We start from the raw sequence: 17,348 nt of genomic DNA on the forward strand, positions 1-17,348 counted from the left end.
GTAATTTCATCAAGTAAATTTAGAAGGCTATCAGCTTTTGAGAAATGCCATTCTAGTGGCTAATTTGGTGGTGAATTGACTGCTTAGGCACAACTCTCCTGAGCTTACCTTTATGTCATACTTTAAGATAGACAGAGGAGTTTATTTTGGTCATTGACCAGTAAAATGTCATACATTAACATTTTTGCAAGTGCACTCCAAAGGTTTGCAACATGTACATGCCACACATACCAATATGTGTGGTGACTCCCAGTGAGCAAACGAAAAAGGCTAAAGGATATTAAGGCCTTATGGGACTGAAATAAGGTAACTGTCTGTGTGAACACAACCTTGTTCTCCTTTCTTTCCCACTCATACGGTTCTGCCAGGTTTAATTCCTCGTTTATGACAGGGTCGTGTCAGAGCTGTTTCTGCACCCAGGACAAATGTGTTCTAGGTCAGGGGTTCCCAAACTGTGTTACTCCAGATGTTGCTGAACTACAACTCTCATCATCCTCAGCTACAATTTAAAGTACCAGTGGTTGGGAACTCCTGCTCTAGGTGCTTCAGCCGAGCACAACCAAACAGCCAAGCCCTGTATCGCTGCTGGGTGTGGCGAGGCGGGAGAAGGAGATATAAACTAGGGCCTAGTGAAGTAGAAATTTAACAATGAAATAAATAAATAAATAAAATAGTGAAGGGCCCTGTGTATGTGGAATTTACTACATGTTACACAGAGGCCCTTAGACCTGGTGTTCCTGACCTTGGATCTTCAGAGGCTGTTTGACTACAACTCCCATCATCTCCAGCCACAATGGATGTTGGGAGTTGCAGTCCAACAACATCTGGGCACCCCTGCCTTAGACAAAGCTCAACTGGCACTTATAGTGCACTGCCTCCATCCATGGTTTTGCTTCTTTTCCTGTCCCTCTTGAAGGCCGAAGAACCTTCCCCAGGAGTTACGCTCCTCCAGAGAACCAGTTCCAGCTTGTGCCATCTAGCCGGACAAAAAGCTTTAATGGAGACAGCAAACTCGTCACCTTGCGGTACGAGGAACATGGGGGCACCAAGTGGTGGCACAATTGTGACAAAATCTTCCAAAGCTTCAGTTCTTCTCCTGCCAAGACTAGGAACAGTAAGTCTTTTTCCGGTGGGTTATTGTGGAGTGGATGGGTATTTTTTCTTGCTGTATGCCTCCTTTGGCCATATCAAATGCAAATCTAAATAACCTGGGGACCCAGAGCGAGAAGTCAGGTTGGGCTTTCGGAAGTCTTCTGGCTCAAGGCCTGACAAATTTTCTTTGGATCTAGAAACCAGTCCAAATATTTAGGGACAGACAATGGACACTTAACAAAACTACCAGACTTAGTGACAGACACTGTGATGGGGAAGTGTAAACAGGCGTCTCTTTACCTCCCTAATAAGCTGCATACTTAGAGCTGCGTGGCAACATACAGGGTTGTGTGGAACAAATACAGATCTTATTAAATAACCCTGCCTCTGAATGTTCTAGTCTAAATGCCATGGTTAAATTTCTAGGCACCATGGCTCCCTCATGCCTGGGATCTGTCAAGCCCTGTGCTAATTAAAGGGTATTCAGATGAGTTAGCTTATGAAAATGATTATTGAGCAGGATAAATTGAGAGCTGGTGTAGGGCAGTGGCTAAGAGATTGAATGGCCGATCGAGATTTCCCTGGTGCCAACCTTGCCCATGCCATGAACTCATTAGATAGCCTTAGGCAAGCCGCCCCCAATCTGCAATATGGGGGCGATAATGCTCACCTTATAGAGTTGCTGTATGGATTACAAGCAGAATACTTGGGCTGTACATTCAAAATACATATACAATTGTTATTTATAAACACAATTCATCTCTTGAGGAATTAAGGCTGTAATCATAGACACCACAGATTTTCAGACTTGGGTCCCCAAATGTTGTTGGACTACAACTCTCATCATCCCCACCTACAGTGGGAGTTGTAGTACAACAATATCTGGGGACCGAAGTCTGAGAACCCCTGCCATAAACACGGTCAAACGAAATGTGACTTTAATCACACTGTTGGCTCCTGGTGTTATTTTTATTTATTTTTCTTTTCTTTCTGTAAACGGCATGCACAGTGGGGAGGTGGTCCAGATTGTGAGCATAGTGGAGGTTAGGATGGCTTTAAACCTACCCTGCCATGATCTTGATCAGGATTGGACCCCCTGTGCATGAAGCAGGGGTCATCCCATGAAACCGAAGGTTGGGAAATTTAGGACTAACAAAAAGAAGTACTTTTTCACACCACACATAAGTAATCTATGGAATTCTCTGCCAAAGGATGTGGTGATGGCATTAAAAGGAGCTTGGACAAATTCATGGAGGACAGGTCTATCAGTGGCTACTAGTCTGGTGGCTATAGGCCACCTCCAGCCACAGAGGCAAGATGCCTCTGAATCCCAGTTGCAGGGGAGCAACAGCAGGAGAGAGGCAAGCCCTCACCTGTGGGCTTCTCAGAGGCATCTGGTGGGCTACTGTGTGCAACATGATGCTGGATTGGATAGGCCTTGGGCCTGATCCAGCAGGGCTGTGCTTATTTGGGGTGGGGAAGATTCCATTCACTCCAACAGGGCCAAAGGGATTGGGTACTGCAACAAAGGACAATTAGCAAAGTCTAGTCTGCTTTCTGGTTTCTTAGAAACCATGATGGCTAGAAATGTCTTGAAATCAAAGTGAATATTCAACAGTTTCTGGAGAAGACATCAGATTTCTCCTGGGGAGAAAGGTGGATTTCACAACTCGCCAAGTGGTAGTAGCTGCAGAGGTTTGGACATCCTGGACTCTGGTGCCCATTTGATTCTTCTCTGAGGATTTTCTGCCTTCCCTTTAGCCCTGCAGGCACCAGTGAACTGGAGGCTTGGGAAACTGCTGGGTCGGGGTGCCTTTGGAGAGGTTTACCTTTGCTATGATGTCGACACTGGCCGGGAGCTCTCTGTCAAGCAAGTGCCTTTTGATCCCGAGAGCCAAGAGACGAGCAAAGTGAGTATGTAGACAGGATGACAGGGACTCTGTGAACCTTTTGGGACGGTCCTGAAAGAGGTGTGATAGCCATGTGCTCTGCTTACAGTGAGCAGAGGCAGGGCCCTCTCAGTGACACAGGGCCAGACTGGGGGCACTGAAAGGGTGGTGGAATGTATGTGGGGAGGGGGCCGGGTTCTGAGCAGAATAATGGGGAATTCAGGGTGGGAGTCAGGGCGCAGGGGTGGGGCGCACCGAGAAGATGCCCTGTTGCCCTGAGGGCAGTCTGAGCCTGCTTCTCACGACCAATTGGAAGGAGAGGAGGCGGGGCTCTCTGGACAGGGAGGGGGGAAAGGGGAGCCGGGCAGCTGGCGCTGGGAGAGCCCAGTGAGTGCAGCAGGGCGCACCAGGCGAGGGTGCACCGGGAAAATGCCCTGCTGCCCGGTGGGCCAGTCCAAGTCTGCAGTGACAGCACTCCATTTGTGGAATGTGGAACCCCAGAATTCCAAAGAAGAGGAGTGATAAGAGTTGTAGTTGAACAACATGTGAGAGCCCAAGACTGGGAACCCTTGTCAGACAGAAGAGTGTGTATGGGGACCCAACTCCAGTGGGCATAGAGCAACCCAGGAGCCCTATTCAGACATTATGTCGAACACTCGTACAAGAAGTGTATAGTGTACACAGGTACAGTTATTCACATGTTGTGTTGAACACAGGCGCAGCAGTACCCATCCCATCTGCACCTTTCCAGTTGGTCATATTTGGCTTGGGGGCTGCTGGTTTCTGACCAGTTGTCACAAGGAATGTAAGAGGGGGAGGCAAGTCAGTATCAAGCGATGAGGTTGTTCTCACGTGCAGGCAAAACTGGGCTAGGAAGGCCCAGCCCAGTTTGGCCTGCACGTGAGAACCGCTGGGAGCCGCAGTGAGCCCTGGCTGTTAGCCTGGGTTAAGGGTGCAAATGCTCCATTCGCCCAGGTTAACTGGTCATGTGTTGGCCCCCACACACCAGCACTTCCCGGCCAGCATCAAGGAACTCCCCATAATGCTCTGCACACTTGCACGGTGGATTATGGGAAATCTGGGGGCCTCCTGGCCTCCCAATATCCCTGCTGCCAGCAGAAGCCAGCAATTGTCTGGGTGGGTGATCTGCCTGCCCAGCAACAAGATAGGATCGTCTGCGGGGGAAGGTAAGCTTTTCAAGGCTTCCTCCACTCGCCCCTTCAAGCCCTTCTTACAGATCGTGAGAAAGGGCTCTATGTTTCCCTGCCCAAGGGAAGTCTCGTACCAGCTTGCTTTTCAGGAAAAAGAATCCATGGAGGATTTGTCTGTCAAACATTATTAGTCATAACAGCTAAGCCTCCATGTTCAGAAGTAGTGTACCTTGAATACCAGGTGCTGGGGACAAAAAACACAGAAAGGTTTTTGCTGCCGTGCTCTGCTTGTGAGCCTGCCTAGAGGTACGGCATCAGGATACAGGACTAGATGGACCTTTTGCTCTGATCCTGTAGGGCTGTTCTCGTGTATCTGTCAGGGCCTTGAATTGGCGAGGGAAAGTGATTGTGTGCATCCATCTTCGTGTCAGGTGGCAAGGAGAAATCTGTGTATCCTCTGAGAAGCCCACACTAATCCCCTCTAACGTTCCCTTGTGGGAGAAGTTGGATGATGGTCACCAGCAATTTGAGCATGCTTGCACAGAATCCAGCTGTGCACCTGCAGCAGCGGGCCATACCCACTGCCCTTTCTGTCTCCTCTGTAGCCATTTCTGTCTTGCTGCAGGAGGTGAATGCTTTGGAATGTGAGATCCAGCTGCTCAAGACGCTCCGCCATGAGAGGATAGTTCAGTATTACGGCTGTTTGCGGGACCCTGAGGAGAGGAAACTCTCCATCTTTGTGGAGTACATGCCAGGGGTAAGCCAACCTGTGTGGGGTGTTTTGTAGAGAGATGGAGTTTTTAATAAGTCCAGGTCTGCAATACTCTCTCAACTGTGGTGAAAATTCTGAATATAAAGCTGTTTCTCCCTCCACTTCCTATTGCTTTTCCTCTCCATTCTAGACCTCAGGGCCATTCTAGAGAAGATGTTAAATGTGACATGATCTAGTTGCAGATCATGCAACTGGATTTTATTTTTACTTTAAAAATAACAACCACACAGAGGGCAATCCAAATTGGGACCATGGCACAGAGGAAGGGTTTTTTTGTTTTTGTTTTGTTTTGTTTAGCTCTGTACCATTTTCCTGCCAAAAATCTCCTCCTGTTGCTGCTGTGGGACCCTAAAGGTGTCACTTTGTCAGCTACCAGGAGGTGGCCCCCTCCCCTCTGGAAAAACCCTGGAGACTCATAGGCCTTCCTCGCGCTGCCCATGTCCAGTTCATGAATCGCTGGACTCACATGGAGGTGCCATTTTGTGTGAGCCAGTGCCTCTGTGTAGCCACTGTATATATGGACACCCCAATTCCTATTGTAGCTGTGGTACTTTTTAAAAAGGTTGCTGCCATTTATGGACTTGTGGCAGCTGTGTATCATATTTACCCGAATCCAAGACTTGGGTTTTTCCAAGTTATTTGATGTTAGAAATTTATTATTTGTTTGTTTATTCATTCATTCATTCATTCAATTTGGAGAGGAGAGCTGGTCTTGTGGTAGCAAGCATGACTTGTCCCCTTAGCTAAGCAGGGTCTGCCCTGGTTGCATATGAATGGGAGACCACATGTGTGAGCACCGTAAGAGATTCCCCTCAGGGGATGGAGCTGCTCTGGGAAGAGCAGAAGGTTCAAAGTTCCCTCCCTGGCAGCATCTCCAAGAGAGGGCGGAGAGAGATTCCTGCCTGCAACCTTGGAGAAGCCACTGCTAGTCTGTGAAGACAATACTGAGCTAGATAGACCAATGGTCTGACGCAGTATATGGCAGTTTCCTATGTTCCTAATTTCTATAGCGCCCTTCCAAAAATGGTTCAGGGCAGTTTACACAGAGAAATAATAAATAAATAAGATGGATCTCTGGGCTAACAATCTAAAAATAATCTAAAAAGAAACATCAGATAGACACCAGCAACAGTCACTGGAGGGGTACTGTGCTGGGGTTGGATAGGGCCATTTGCTCTCCCCCTGCTAAATAAAAGAGAATCACCACTTTAAAAGGTGCCTCTTTGCCAAGTTAGCAGGGATTGGGTGCAGTGTTCCCTCACATTTATTTTTATTTTTTTAGACCACACTCGGGCTCAGTCTGGAAAGTCCCATTCTGAATGCCCGTGCGCACACACTGCTTTAGTACTGCCACCCCAAACAAAACCCATTCCTCACACAGATGAAAAAAATTAGCGAGAGAACACTGATTGGGTGGCCAAGTTAAATTCAGAGTCCTCTTCTTCCTTTTGGATATAACTATATTTAACCTCTCTTTTTAAAGGACGTTGTCTTAAATCCAGAGCCTTCTTCTATTTGGGTAAATACTGTATGTTCTACTGATGTGGTGGCAATGGCCCACCCAAAGGGGTACCTCCATGCAAGTATGGCCAACCTGTGAGCCTCATGGTGGGCTGCACGCTTCAATTGACTACAATTCCCATAATCCCCAGCCAAAGGCCATTATAGTTGGGGATGCTGGGAATTGTAGTGAACAGCATTAGGGAATCTGATGTGCTTGCATGTATAAAGAGTCCCAGAGTGTCCTCTCTTTCCCCACTTCTATGTGGGTGCAAAAACAACCCTCCAGTCTCTCTGTTAACAACTCATGACTCCATTTGATAGTTAGTTTGGGTGTATCCGACTCAAATAGCCAGTGAAGCCTTCTTGCTTTCCATGCTTTAGGGTTCCATCAAAGACCAGCTAAAAGCCTACGGTGCTCTGACGGAGAATGTCACCCGGAAATACACCAGGCAGATCCTACAAGGAGTTTTTTACTTGCATAGCAACATGATTGTACACAGAGATATTAAAGGTAGGTGGCGATCACAAGGTACCTTCTACTTGCCTAAATGAGCTTAGGACAGGGGTGCACATGTCAGGGGTGCACATGTCAGGCAGTATAGAAATATGATAAATAAATAAATAAGCTTGCAGTAGAATAAAATATCTTCTGGATTTCACTATTTCCAGAGGCTTACAGACTCAAAGCCGAGAATTACACATTCTCCGCTCCCTCACCAATAATACATTATTTTGTGGTCTGCTCTTTTTTGTTGCATCAGAATAGGATTTTGTAAAATAAATCATGGGGAATTGTTTTTAAAGATGCCCTTTTGCCCTGCTACTGAAATGCTTTCTTATTCTTAAACCCTTACAAATATGAGGTGAACCCAGGTATGGTTTGAAATCAGTTTGGCGGTCAATATGTGTCTGCCTATATTGTCTGCAATTTGGTATCTTTTCCTTCTTGGTGGATCTTTTGGCAAGATCCAATTGGCAAGATCTTTAATCCTAATCTATTTTTTCTGAGGAAGAAGTTTTATTTGTCCACTTGTCTGAGAATTTGAATAGCTTCTTGACCACATTAAGTAGTATTCAAAGCCCCTGAATCTGGATTATTGACAGTAAAGCCATCATGACTAGTGATGGGCCTGTCTTTCTCTATGAATTTGTCTAATCTGTGTTTATATCCTCTAAACCGTGCTACATTGGTATATGTGTGTGTCCTTGGATGGATCTGCCAGTAAGGGAATTATGGATCCTTGAGGGAGGATGTTAGAGACCTGTCTTCTACTGCGTCTATGTTTCTATATTTGTGTGTACTGCAGGAGAGACTTTATCTTTATCTTAAATATGTGAACTAGTGTTCCATATGGTGAATAATAGTATTGATATTATGTTTGAGTGTTAAACATACTTCATAGGTGCAATTTCATGAACTGTGATAAAAGTACTGTAAAGTAGGTTAGCTGGGGCAATGGAGTTAAGCGATATCAATTGGCTACCTACTAAGTTAATACAGATGCTAGACTACTACCCTTTGAATCTTTATGGGCTTCTCATTGGCATACAGTGGTTATCCAAAAGTGTGTACCACCCCACACACACACCACAAAAAGTGTGTGCGTTGTAGTGGCATAAGATGAACATACAAAGACAATATTATTTAGATTCACAAACAATAATAATCCCCAAAATCCAATAATAATGATTCTATAGAAATATTATAAAAAATAATCAAACTTCCAAAAATATATACAGTTGCACATTTAATATAGATCATGTAGTGGGGTGACAAAAAACCCAAATTGGCCCCACCAACTTCAGACTTCATCAGCCATCCCTTCTTCCAGGGAAGGGAGCGAGAGATAAGCCCGAACAGACTTGGGACAGGCTGGACAGGAAAGGTCAGGGAGAAACGGTTCCCTAATTCTGGGTGGCTTTCAGGCTGTGGCTTGGCTTTCAGGCCATGGTTAAATGTTGGCTCCAGCAAGAGGAGCTCCCTGGCTTGCCAGGTGAGTACCCAGAGTGGAGAGAGAGCCATTTTCAGTTTAAAGGGAGTTGAACATTCAGGGAAGGCAGAAAAGCTGGGGTCCACTGAGATGTAAAGGAATATTGTTTAGAGGCTGCTGGCAGGGGAAATGTGCCCATGTGAGCAAATTCCTGATCCTAACCCAGCCAAGTGGACCTTAAAACTAACTCTCATGCTCACTAATACCCAGGATGGGGAGGGGGTCTTGGGAAAGAATTATAGAAACCTCCCGGGGACATGGGAAGGAAAGGGTGGTGCATACTTGTCTGAAGGATGAAATTAGGTGGAAGCACAAGCCCAAAAGCAGGCTCAAGAAGAAGAGAGAGGTACAGAATGCAGCCTCCTTAAATAGGGCAAAAACCATGTGCTGGGAAAATTCCAAAAAAACTCCTATCCTTGGGACATCCGAGCAGAGGAAAAGGAAGCTAGGCAAAGAATGTAGGGATGTGCATCTGGGTGATTCGAGTGATTCAAATCCAAATCGAGTCATCACCTCTTAAAAGGGCAATTCGATTCAAATTCAAAATGAATTTTCAAAATTCAATTCAAATTCATTTCGAGAGCCTTTTGGCACCTTTTAAAAACCATTCAGGCCCCCTGATTGATTAAAAAGCACTAAAACTGGGTCAAATTAATTTGGATTGAATTCAGATTCAAATTGAATGTTCAGGCTGAATTCGAATCTGATTTGAATTTGAAATGAATTTCAATAAATTGAGAAATTAATGTTTTGTGCACATCTCTAATAGAATGTGTGTCATCTTTGTCACCAAGCCATCTGAAAATATATATGGATGGTTATCTGTTTAAGCTAAGTCCAAGATAGTTATCTTTTATATTAAAGACTAGGGGGGAACCTGGATGATCATACAAATTGATTTCTCCCACTAGTTCTCTGAAGGCATGCAGGAAGGAATGCAATCAAATGTATTACTGAAGCAGACAAAAAAACAGGCGGGATTCTGATTTATCCGTCTCAGGAAGGCTAAGGATATTTGATATAGAAAGTCAATCTCGGGGCATCAGCAGGACTCTGCAAAAACATGAGACTTGTTTCCAGGCTTCTCATATATGTGACTTTTCTGATCTTTCCTTTGTCCACATATCCATGCATCTTTCCTGCACTTCAAAATACAAGTCCTCCATGCCAACACCAAATAAACGGGTGTCCAGAGTGGTGTCAAGGATGCCCAAGATAATGATTTCCCATAACAGGATCTTCAGACTCAAATTAAAAAACGCTGGTTTAAGAGATTTGCTGGAGTGGAGTTGAGGAGACAATAGGCTTGGGAGATAGAAATAGCCCCTGCCCATTAGAGCCTACTCTCCATCAGATCCTTGCTGTTCATTATCAAATGTCCGTCTACAGCAAAATCTAGGAAGAGACTGCCATATTTTACAAGAGAGGAGCAGCAGCAGTGTCCTTGTGATAGACTACTGGCAGGCTCAGACTGGTGCGCACCTTCGCCTGGTGCGCCCTGCTGCGCTCGCTGGGCTCTCCCCGCGCCAGCTGCCCAGCTCCCCTTTCCCCCCTCCCTGTCCGGAGAGCCCCACCTCCTCTCCTTCCGATTGGTCATGAGAAGTAGGCTCAGACTGCCCTTAGGGCAACAGGGCATATTCCCGGTGTGCCCCACCCACCCCACCCCACCTGTTGTGCCCCACCCCACCCCTGTGCCCAACTACCACCCTTAATTACCCATTCTGCTCAAAACCTGGCCTCTCTCCACATACATTCCACCACCCTCTCAGTGTCCCCAGTCTGGCCCTGACTACCGGACTCGGTTTCAGAAGTGACTTTTCCCTCTTAGGAGCCAACATTTTGAGAGATTCTGCTGGGAATGTGAAACTTGGAGACTTTGGTGCCAGCAAGCGCATTCAGACCATCTGCATGTCTGGAACAGGGATGAAATCCGTCACAGGGACGCCGTACTGGATGAGCCCAGAGGTGATCAGTGGGGAAGGATATGGAAGGAAAGCTGATGTATGGTAAGCAATCAGTTAAGAACATAAGAGCCCCCCTGAACCAGACCAATCTTCTAGTCTGGTTTCCACAGTCTAGCCAAGAGATGCTTCTGGGAAGCTCACAAGCAGGACCTTAAGACAATAGTCCTCTCCTGTTCTTGCTGCTCAGTAACTGGTATTCAGAAGCATGTCATACCTGAGAACCTGCCTCTTAATCCCAGAAATGTGTGCCCATGGGGTGCTGGAATTCTACGATAAAGGGATTCCCAGTGTTGGGTCCCCAGATATTATTGGACTACAGCTCCCACCATCCCCAGCTGCAATGGCCATTGCAGCTGGGGATGATGGGATATGTTGTCCAACAACATCTAAGGACTCAGGGTTGGAAACCCCTGTTTAATATTGTTTTAACAAATATTTTAAATAGTTAATAATATTTTTTAAAGATTAAACGTTTAATTCCAACTATTTAATACTGAATATTTTCTCCATATATTTAATCAGGAGCAGGCAGAGCTAACAATGCCAGTGCTTGGGGGACTAGGAATCTGAAAGGGGTAACCTGTGAAGACACATAAGCCAACACACACATTCACACCAAAATGACCTCGAGTTGGAGCCAGGGTGTATTGGCTACAGTGTATGGCTTGAAGATGTCAGGCTTGATTCAGGTCTTCCCATCGCCAGCCTCTCCTCTCACAACAACCTTCTAAAGAAGCTTGACTTTCCCCAAGCCATCCATTGAGGCTGTGAAGGCCTAGAGCTTGCCACTTGCTCTCAGACTAACCTTCTTCATAGGGCTGTTGTGAGATAAAAATCAGATAAGAGCATGAAGGCACTTCTGAATAATGAAAAGTGCTATGAAAACTATCATAATGATTGTGTGCAGGATACTTTGCATCCTTCCTAATCCTTTTCTTCCCTGCTGTTCTCCGGCAGGAGTGTGGGCTGCACCGTGGTAGAGATGTTGACTGAAAAACCACCCTGGGCAGAATTTGAAGCCATGGCCGCCATTTTCAAAATCGCTACACAGCCCACCAAGCCCCAGCTTCCAGACGGCGTCTCAGACCACTGCCGCAGCTTCCTCAAGCTGATTTTTGTGGAGGAGAAGCGGAGACCCACAGCAGAAGACCTTCTGAGGAACCCATTTGTGAGTTTCAGCCTCTAGCAGGCCTTCCTGCTAGGAGGAAGGGAAAAGGCTGGATGTCCACAGAATAAGTGCGGAGTAAGCAAAGGAAAGGACCTGCACACTTCTAAACTCAACCTCCGTTTCCAGTTTGGGTTACTCCCAAATATGCCATGTTGATGTTAGTCATGCTTTAGTGGCGAAGCAGAGACCATCTTGCCAAGACTTTGAGCTGCACACAGCCACCTTGACTTTGGAGTATTTTAGATGGAGGGATTTGGGGAACTGAGGTTACACTAGCAATTTGTGGTTGCTGGTGGGGTGCAGACTCATGTAGCTTTCTCACGAGGGTCTCATGGACTTGACCAGTTACTAAAGAACAAGATGAGAGAAGTTGATGGAGTCCTGTCAGCCAATAAGACCCCTCCGTTAAAACTGCCAAGAGCAACAAAATAGGCAGCCATGCCCTGTTGAACTAGTTTTGTCATTGTTGCCAAATGTGCGGCCATGAGAAGGGAACCCAACATGAAGTAAGTAGACATAAATGCAGGGCAGTGACACATGGCTACTTTTGTCTGGAAAAGGGAAAACCATTGCTACATTTGGAGATAAACAGCAGGAAGTCTGGTGCACATAAAACAGTCTCTGGCTGTTGGGAGCAGAAGAGCAAAGTGGGATGTTTTGTTTCCTGGGTGGTAACTATGATCAAGGAGTAATCATGTCTGTGATTCAGCACAAAGTGATCATGCAGAACAGAGCATTATGAAAATATAGAATCTTATGGGAATCCTCACAGGTAACAGTCTTTCCCTTGGATCTAAATGAGTATTGGTTATATCCAACCCGTGTACGATAGAAGGTTCTCATCTTGGGTCTCCAGATGTTGTTGGACTACAGTTCTCATCACCTCCCTGCCAAGATGGCTGTGACAGTTCAGCAACATGTTGGAACTTCAGATAAGTGGCCTCCAGGTGGAGGCAATAATGTTGAAATCCACCCTAAATGTGTCTTGATTTGGGTCAGAAAGGAGAGCAAGCACACTGCCCGAACAAAGTGTATGTGTGTCTATCCATCTGCTTTCAGGGTTGATTGACATTTAGTTGGTCAACCAGTGCGGCAATCTTTTGAGAGCTAGATGTTTGCCAGGAGCCCAGATGGCTATAATATATCCTCCCTTCAAATCCAGATGTTATAATCTGGATTGTGTGTCCCAAATCAATTGTGCAGTTCAAGCAAATGTGTTTATTTGCATATATTTTGCTTATTTTGCATTATGTCATCTGCTGACCTCAGTGGAAATGCAAGAAGTTGTTATGCACAATATAATCCCTTCCACTAACATCTGATATTTCACCAGGCAATATTTACATGCTTTCTGGATTATCTCTACAGCCATAAAGGCTAAAAACAAGCTTGGATGCTGAATTCTGTGCCAGATATCAAACTGTGTGCTTCAGTTTAACTAGTTTGAACTGGAGTTGTGTAGAATACCCCTAGCTCTGGATAAAGGATTTAATCCATATCCTATTGATTTTGAATGGATGAGGACTCCATTGTAAATAGATTTTGGTTAGGTGCTGAATCCCAGGAAAATGGTCGAAACTGGTCGAATAAGACGAAACTTTGTCTTAGAATCATGCAAGATTTTCTTAATGTAATGAGTCTCTCTCTGACTCTACACTAGTCTTGATTTGAGCTTTTTACAAAGAAGTGATTCTTCCCTCCCCACACACACTCACCCTCCCTAGTTGATTTAATTGCAGATTCCTAGCTGCAACCCCTGCCATCTGGATTTAATTCTCAGTTAATAGAGAGTCTTAGGGGAAATATTGCTGCAGAACTGAAATGTCAAAAGGCTGATGTTTTGCATAGGCAGGGTTGGAAGATGACCTACTTTCTTTTTTTTAAATTGCTAAGATTTGTAAGAGGGTGCCTGTGATTTTATTCACACATTCAGGGATCAGAGACTGTATTCCAAGCTGGTATTCTGAGGTACCACCCCGTTTACACCAAAAAGTTATAGGGTGTGTTAGCCATACCCCTGTGCTGGTTCTTTTATGTCACTCACAGGTTTCTGTGCACTCTGTGGCACTTCAACCAGAGAGAGAGCAAGAACAGTCTGGTTTATTGTTTACAATGTCACTTATCCAAGGCTGAAAGGGAAATAAAGCAAGTTAACATGAACTCAAGAGCTCTTACGCCAGACTATATGATGGTCCAGATACAGCCATGTGTTCACCATGGAGTCTCCAGCTTGTCCTATATTCACTGAATTTATGTCTTTAAAATGTTACCCTGTACCTCACCAGCCTGACCTGGATTTCATGAGACATGAAGCTGCCCAGGGTGTGCATTGATCTTCTGTTGATTCTCTGCATCGATGGTCCCTCTCTTCAGAGAATCAACATCCCCCTGCCATGGCACACGTGGACCTTGTCACTGATGTATTATCCTTTCCTTTCTCTGTTTATATGTAAATAGATGTGAATTGCTCCTCAGGTGCCTTTACTTCTATGCTGTCAAACTCCTTTGCAGTGATTCAGTTGTACAAAAAAGAACTGGACAAAGACAATGTAATGTATGTACCCCGTGCAACTTTTATTTGTTGTTGTTTAAGAGATACATCATGTAATGGGAAGTAAATTCCATATGTACAGTGGAAACTCTGCTTTCAGGAACATTGTAATCTAATTCCCTGGACTATATCATCATGTATATGGATTGTAATTTTCTTTCTTTGTGCAGGAAAAGGAGTAAGACTGAAATTGTGTATCATCTGCCTTCACAGATGCCCCTCAACATAAATTCACAGCACAGCACTTATATGCACTTCTAATATAAACCAGTTGAAGGTTGCTTGCACACTAAAGCCATTTAGCATTGGGAAGGCATTTCTTCTCTGCAGTCAGTTAGAAGCACTTAATATAAAGCTAGATTGTCCACCGGTGTCTGTTCGTCTGTCTATAAGTTTACTCAGAAGTAAGTCTCGTTTACCAAAGGCCCCCTGCAATTTTAATAAGAAACTTCTATCATGTGACTATTGTTCCTGTAATTGCTGCCAGTTTACTGCAGCCATGGCATTTTTGATTAATTTCCCCTTAGTCGATCAGTTGCTGTTACTCGCCAATGTGTGTATGCTTTAATTGTCAGTTTCCTCTCACTTTTTTTCACGTGAAATAGCACAAAGAGAGAGAAAAAGAGAGGAAACCAGTAATTAAGGACCCCTCCCCCTAATGGCGCAGCAGGGAAATGACTTGCCTACAGAGCAAGAGGTTGTTAGTTTGACTCCCCGCTGTTATGTTTCCCAGACTTTGGGAAACACCCATATCGGGCAGCAGCGCTATAGAAAGGTGCTGAAAGGCATCATCTCATACTGCGTGGAAGAAAGCAGTGGTAAACCCCTCCTGTATTCTACCATGAAAACCACATGGCTCTGTGGTCACCAGGAGTTGATACCGATTCTATGGCACAATCTTTCCTTTCCTTTCCCTCAACCAAAGGGAGCAGCAGCTGATTAATTAAGGGGCAATTCACCAGTAATGTCATGGGCATACAGGACAAGAAGCAATTACAAGAGCAGAAAATACAAGAAGGAAGCTTCAGGTCACAACAGCCCCGAAAAGTAGCAATAGTGCATTGTCAGTCCACACTGGACAGGCTGGTGCTGCAATTATATTTTAAGTGAGAGAAGAACATCACAAATAGAAGGACAACACGTTTTTTTTTGAATTATATGGGCTAGCAATTGAATAATCTCAGTTCTCCATCAAAAGTGATTGAATGATAACAATTCCAGACTAAATAGCTAGTGTGGAAGCAACCTGAAACTCAATTAACCATTACAGCTTCTTCCCAAAGAGTCATGAGAGTTTTGCAGGTGAGAAACCATTGTTAGAAATCCTTTCTTGTTCACAAATGTACCGTTGTAGGGAGCCCTTTGCTGGGGACGGTGACAGCAGGCTTAAAATTGTTTTAAAATTTGCTATGTAGATCTGTGCATGGGCTTAACAAGCTGGAAGAGATCAAAAGGTGGTATAGCCCAGCAGTCTCCCCGAAAGCTTCTCTAGCCATCAGTTTGCCAAGATTTATTTGGCCTACTAAGCACAGGGGTAGTTTTGTCCTCCTTTGTACAAACTATTATTTTTGCTGCCCAGCTACTGAAGAAATCATACACACACAGACACATACCACCTCCTCTAGACAAAATGTGTTTTATCTGGTAAAAAGGGAGCCTTCTGTGATTCCTCTTCTGAAGCAATGCAAGTACACAATGCATTGTACACAAGGTGTGTAATGAAATACACAAGGGGGAAAATAGCTTTGGAGAGCTATTTTTGAAGGATGAATTGAGCTATAATTGGGGCAAGATTGCATCCCATGATTCAGTCTGTAGAGGCAGCTATGAAGGTTTTTATTATTTGGGGAACAAAAGGGAACAGTGAAGCCAGTTATTGATGGGCTTTTAGAAGTTCTGAAACTTGAAATCTGGATACCTTCTAAAACCTGGCCACACTTGCAGTACATAAACTTGGCAGACACTTATAGGATTTGCACATACACAAGAAACTCAGAATGGGTGCTGCCATGAAATTCTGATTTCCGTTAAGATATAAAGAGTCCATCCCTTATCTCTGGTGGTGTCTTTTGTCTAGCTGAGAGAAGGATTCAGCCTTTCTGAAGCCACTGTCTCAGATACTTAGAAGTATTTTTGTTCACACATTTGCAGAGCACAATACACCCTTTGCCTCACTGCACATATGCAAAGGAAGCAAGGGTCACATTGTCTTGCAAAGCAATGGAACAATAATGTGAACGAAGCATGGGTTGCCTGCTGAAATCTGTATTTCTCAAACTGCCCGCTTCTCAATCCCTTATCATAATATAAATACCACTATTAGCTCTTTATCCTTGAGATGTGTTCATACTCTCTGTGGTATGAATGATTTTAAATACTGTAAATTATTACAGCTCTAAAAAGCTTTGACCATAAGAAAGAAAAGAAGCACTGTTGCTTTGGCAAGTGGGACACATTGTTGAATGTACTTTGTTAAATGCTGTAAATGCTTTATCTTTCTCCCCGCTACCAGATGCATGAAATAAACTATTTTTAAATTTTGTGGTATTATGAGCCCAACTTCCGTATTCTTAATGGTGGGTATTTGGGTCATGTGTAGAGCTGGTGGGCCATTGTATGAAACAGGATGGATGCTGGACTAGATATGGGTCAGACCCAGCAGGGCTGTTCCTATGTTCTTAGCTGCCATTCAGATGAACAGCCACACTACATAATAAAGGGACAAGCCAGAAAGTTTTGGGCCTCTGTGGAAGAGGCCACATTGGGCATGCCCCTCAGCATGTCCCCTTTCTACTCACATGAATGGGGAATGCATCATCCATACTGCCCCAATGTGTGGATAACTGTGTACAGATGTCTGTATATGCACTGTACACAGATAATACATAACCTGAATAGGGCTAGAAAGAGCTCACTTTGATGGATAAAGTGTGTGTAACAATTTCTTCCACACTTGGTTGGCACCACCAGCATTATCTAGTGACTTAATCTGCTTTAAAGTCACCTTAAGTGGCGCAGTGAGGAAATGCTTGACTAACAAGCAGGAGGTTGCCAGTTTGAAGCCCCGCTGGTATGTTTCCCATACTATGCAGAAACACCTATATTGGGCAGCAGCGATATAGGTAGATGCTGAAAGGCATCATCTCAGACTGCGCGGGAGGAGGCAATGGTAAACCCCTCCTGTATTCTACCAAAGACAACCACAGGGCTCTGTGGGCACAAGGAGTTGAAATCGACTGGACGGCACACTTTACCTTTACCTAATTT

General features: G+C 44.7%; 1 protein-coding gene across 2 annotated transcripts in view; it reads left to right on the plus strand.

The window, feature by feature from the left end:
- The window catches only part of LOC128331714 (mitogen-activated protein kinase kinase kinase 3-like), a 117,025-nt gene extending 100,397 nt beyond the window's left edge, over positions 1-16,628 (plus strand). For both annotated transcript variants that reach the window (XM_053265476.1, XM_053265475.1), the window contains 6 exons: positions 917-1,114; positions 2,854-3,002; positions 4,758-4,889; positions 6,789-6,918; positions 10,227-10,404; positions 11,320-16,628. In XM_053265476.1, coding sequence (XP_053121451.1) covers positions 917-1,114; positions 2,854-3,002; positions 4,758-4,889; positions 6,789-6,918; positions 10,227-10,404; positions 11,320-11,548 — 1,016 coding nt within the window. In that variant the 3' untranslated portion in view covers positions 11,549-16,628. The remainder of the gene's footprint in view (positions 1-916; positions 1,115-2,853; positions 3,003-4,757; positions 4,890-6,788; positions 6,919-10,226; positions 10,405-11,319) is intronic.
- Positions 16,629-17,348: the final 720 nt, after the last annotated feature.

This window comes from Hemicordylus capensis, chromosome 6 (genome assembly GCF_027244095.1).
Source record: "Hemicordylus capensis ecotype Gifberg chromosome 6, rHemCap1.1.pri, whole genome shotgun sequence".
Taxonomy (NCBI): domain Eukaryota; kingdom Metazoa; phylum Chordata; class Lepidosauria; order Squamata; family Cordylidae; genus Hemicordylus; species Hemicordylus capensis.